This window comes from Dama dama, chromosome 3 (assembly GCF_033118175.1).
Source record: "Dama dama isolate Ldn47 chromosome 3, ASM3311817v1, whole genome shotgun sequence".
NCBI lineage: Eukaryota > Metazoa > Chordata > Mammalia > Artiodactyla > Cervidae > Dama > Dama dama.
The window spans coordinates 57,018,283-57,023,236 of NC_083683.1; the positions used below are offsets into that span (position 1 = coordinate 57,018,283).

Below are 4,954 nucleotides of genomic sequence, written 5' to 3' on the forward strand. Positions count from 1 at the left end.
AGATGTTAAAGACCAAACAGTGAAAAAATCAGAAACTTTCTCCACTAAGAGAAAGCACTACTCTATATATTCAAAAAGCTTACATAAAAATTGCCATAGCCTGTAAGTTTGGGTCCTTCATGCTAGTATTGGCTACTTTGTTGTTGTTTTGTCACTATGATGTGTCAAACTCTTTTGTGACCCAATGGACTCTGTCCATGGGATTTCCCAGGCAAGAATATTGGAGTGGGGTTGCCATTTCCTTCTCCAGGGGATCTTCCTGACAAGGAATTCAACCCATGTCTCTTGCATTTCAGGCAAATTTTTTACCACTGAGCCCTGGTATCAAATAGTGCCAGTTCTGTAGGGCTAGGAACACAATTCTAGGGTGACTGTTATTTTCCTATCAGGATTTGGATGGTATTTTTACACTGTCTTTTGGCATTCATTATTGCTTTTTAAAATAACAGTATTGAAGTGCGCTAGGCGGCCCCGCGGATCTGTCTCTTGCTTCAACAGTGCTTGGACGGAACAGACCCAGGGACGCCCCTTGCCCCAGCCTCCGACTACCCTCCAACCTTTTTTCCAGTCGCAACCTCCGGAGTCAGCCACTCAGCTGTCCGCGATCACAGGGACCAGCCACCATTTTTTAACTCCTTATTACCTACCAATCATGAGCTCCCAGATTCGTCAGAATTATTCTACCGAGGTGGAGGCCGCCGTCAACCGCCTGGTTAACATGCAACTGCGGGCCTCCTACACCTACCTCTCTCTGGGCTTCTATTTCGACCGCAACAATGTGGCTCTGGAGGGTGTGGGTCACTTTTTTCGTGAATTGGCCAAGGAGAAGCGCGAGGGCGCGGAGTGTCTCTTGAAACTGCAAAACCAGCGTGGCGGCCGCGCCCTCTGCCTGGACGTGCAGAAGCCATCTCAAGATGAGTGGGGTAAAACCCAGGACACTATGGAAGCCGCCCTTCTCATACAGAAGAACCTGAATCAAGCCCTGTTGGATCTGCATGGCCTGGCTTCTGCCCGCGGAGACCCCCACATCTGTGATTTCCTGGAGAACCACTTCCTAGATGAGGAAGTGAAACTCATCAAGAAGATGGGTGACCACCTGACCAACCTCCGCAGGCTGGCTGGTCCCCAGGCTGGGTTGGGCGAGTATCTCTTCGAGAGGCTCACCCTCAAGCATGACTAGGAGCTTCTGGAGACCAGTGGCCTTTGAAGAACCCACCTAACATCAGGGCTGCCTGAAGCCCCTCTCTGTAGCTACTAGGCAGCTTTTTAACATCCTGGAGCCCTCTCTCAAGCCTTGGACCAAATGGAAACAATAAAGCTTTTTGCACCAAAAAAATAGAATAAAATAAAATAAAATAAAATAACAGTATTGTCTTCCTTCTAGGAAGCCAGTCTTTTTCTCCCCAATTGCCTTCAAGATCTTCTGTGTCTTTGAGACTTCACCATTTCACTATGCTGAGTCTAGACATGGGTTTCATATTATTTATACTACTTGGAAATTGTTGGTCTTCTTAAATTTGTGGATTAGTATCATTGATGAATTCTGAAAAATTCTGTCATTATCTCTTCAAATTGTGCCTCTATCCCATTTCTCTCCTCTACTACAGATACTTCAATTAAACATATGTTGGAGTGTCTCATTATATCCTTGTTATTGTTTAACTTTCATGTTTTCTATTTTTCTCTTCTGCATTTGGATAACATTATTATGAATATTTTATTTCACTAATTCTCTCTTCACTTGTCTATATGCTCCTAGTCTCATTTACTTTGAGTTTTCAGCAGGTGGTAGAAATTAAAAACTAGTACAAGAGAACTGTAAAACCAGAAAGCTAGCAATGTTAACATTTGAATGACACCAATAGACAATTCATTCAGTCATTTGTTATGGTCCCTTTATATAACTTGTCAGTATGGATTACCTCCTCTTCCCTCGTGTCTCAGGCAGTAAAGAATCCTCCAGCAAAGCAGGGGATCTGGGTTTGATCCCTGGGTTGGGAAGATCCCCTGGAGAAGTGAACAGCTACTCACTCCAGTATTCTGACATGGAGAATTCCATGAACAGAGGAGCCTGGCAGGCCACAGTCAGTCCATTCAGTTGCAAAAGTTGGATGTGACTGAGCAACTTTCACTTTTCTTTTTCATGGATTACCTTAGAAGCAAAGCACAAGCCAAGAATTTAAGTGCATGTAATATGTTTGGGGTGTGATCTCAAAAAACACTGTTGTGGAATTGAAGAAGTGAGAAAGGAAAGGAAGCATGCTAATAAAGGGCTTACTATTAATATCAAGTAAGTTACAATTGAAAGCAACTAAAGCTTAATACTTCTGAGTAGCTCTGGAAGAACAGTGTTTCTACAACTTCAGAATGTATAAACATCATCTATTTTTTTCATTAAATTATTTCACCAAGAGAAAATCTAAACTAGTATTGTCTTTTGAGAAGTATGTTAAAATGTATTGTTATATATGTCCTTTTTATTACATAAATCTGTACTTACTTTCCTATCCAAATATATTGATCTCCTTAAAGAGTTAGTAACTGTTGCAATGTTAGGGAACAGACCATAAAACTTCAGGGGTTCCAAGAGCACCCTCATATTTGATAGTTTGCTGGCAGGACTCAGAACTCACTGAAAGCTGTTATATTCACAGTTACAGTTTATTAAAGGGAAAAGAGATATTAAAATCAGCCCAGGTAAAAAGCACATAGGACAGAGTCTAAGAAAGTAATACAGAGCTTCCAGTCTTCTACAAGTCACGGGGAGTGTTAATTTCCTGGTACCAATATGTGACAACACAAAGTACTGCCAACTGCGGGTGCTCACATGAGCCTTGGTGTCCAGAGTCTTTCTTTGGCTCCATCACAGTGGCATGATTGATTGCCCACATGGCTGACTTCAGTGTGATCTTAAGTCACACAATCTGGCTTGGCTCAAGGTCCCCAGGTAAACAAAGATACTTCTATCAGGCATAACATTCCATGAGCTTAGAGATTACCTTGTAAAGCCAAAGGTAAAAAATCCAGATCTCTTATGAGGCAAGTTTAAATCCTTTACTATACTGCATCTTACTTCCCTTTTACTGTGTGTAGTCATTACCCTATATTCTTCTTTACTTCACTAAATTTAACTGCTACATTATGATATTGATAAAAACATAAGTAAGCATGGACTTTTGTAATGAATGTGCTTTTAATAACTGGTAGACTTTCATTTGTATTGGAAAAAAAAAAACCAATTTGATTCAAAGTACTCTAATATCACCAGTATAGTCTTCTTTTCCATATATAGGTCTTCCTTACTACAATATATCATATTTTGCAAAATAATGCTCAGGATAATCAATCCACTATGGAATACCTTTGAGTATCAGGATACTCAATATCCTGGCTTTTTGAAAATCTGGCCTTTTGAAAACTGTCAATGTATATCAGATAATTATATTCCCCTTTCATGAGAGCCAGATTACTATCCTTAAAATTATTTAGGAGTTCATCGTATTCTCTGAGGCCACAAAGAGAACTTCCTAAAACTAGCTAAAACCCTGAAGACTGCTACTGTTTAAATATTAGCTTAGTGTTTCTAAATTGTTATGTTTCAGATCACCTCTGCAAAACTGTGGAGTGATATGTATATGTATACAGGTAAAAATGCATTATCTAATCACTTTAACAGAAATCCCTATTTTTGCTAGATATCAGAATGCCCCTTGTTGGTCACTTTGTAACATACAGATGTCCATTTTCTAAAGTGACTAGTGTCAACATTTAAAACCTTGACAACAAAAATAAGTGTTATGTTGGAAATAAAGCTGATACTTTACAAATGAGAGATTCTAACGTAGTATTTATGAAAATCTTAATATTAAAATTAGTAAACATAAATTATTTTCCAATGTTGAATAATTCTTTTACAAAAGCATTGAAACATTTTTTTTTACTCTTGAAGAGAAAAACATTCCTTTGAATTAATATAAGCACTAACAAAAAATTTTTCTCCAAATTATAAAAATATTTTATCTAAAAAATAATGCCAGAATTTTTAACAACAGTATAATGTTTAAGATAAGTAGCTAAGGAAATCTTATAATTAGGCTATAAAACATATTTAATATTATTTAGTATTATTTTCTGTCTTAAATTCTTGGAAGAGAATATTTTTGCAAAAGATACAACTGCACTAAACTTTAAAATAAATGTAACAAAGCACTGTCAACTAAAAAGTACAGCCACAACCTGAAAGTAGACAGACATTTTATTTGATGGGAATGTTTAGGACTCTGCGCCCGGGAGACAGCATCTCAGTAGCTCTGAGAAAACTGCTCCAAAAGGGCAAGAGAGGAAGGCAGGCTATATACAAGTGCAACAAAGGGAGCAGGCAGGTTGAACATCAAAAATCAGTATCAAGCTAAGGAATTTAGCATTCTATGTATGGGAAGATGCAAGTCTCTGGAATCACTGAATTCATTCCTTTCATATGCACCTCAGCTACCCGGGGCCAATCCTGTTTCCTTGTTCATTTTGCTTCTTGCATTGTCGTAGCTCCTCAGTAGTCACCACGGGGAGTGGCAGCATCCACTGGATCCCAGTTTTGGGAGCCTTCATTCACATTTGGAGGCCAGAAAATGCTGATGACTGTGACATTTCTTGTTTATTAACACGGCAAGAGATATTTTCATTTCACAGAAGTAATAGTTAAACATTTTAAATCCATAAACAGCAGCATTTCATAATATAATAAATAATCAGCATAAGAATAATAGTAAACTTACATATATATTATTTTCTAAAAACTTTTAAAACATACTAAAGCTATTAAAGATACCTATGGGAAATTAAAGCATAAATTAGTAATACTAAAAATAAATACATTTTCTGAATACTTTTATCTAGTTGCTTAGCTACAAAAATATTCTCATTCTTTATTATGTTAGTGAAACATTAAAACAAATGC

General features: G+C 37.8%; 1 protein-coding gene across 1 annotated transcript; it reads left to right on the forward strand.

Annotated features, from left to right (window-relative positions):
* Window positions 1-614: 614 nt before the first annotated feature.
* LOC133042459 (ferritin light chain-like) lies at window positions 615-1,305 on the forward strand. The gene has a single exon (XM_061123049.1). It carries the CDS (start codon window positions 653-655, stop codon window positions 1,178-1,180), a length of 528 nt encoding a protein of 175 aa, XP_060979032.1. The 5' UTR covers window positions 615-652; the 3' UTR covers window positions 1,181-1,305.
* The last annotated feature ends 3,649 nt before the right edge of the window (window positions 1,306-4,954 follow it).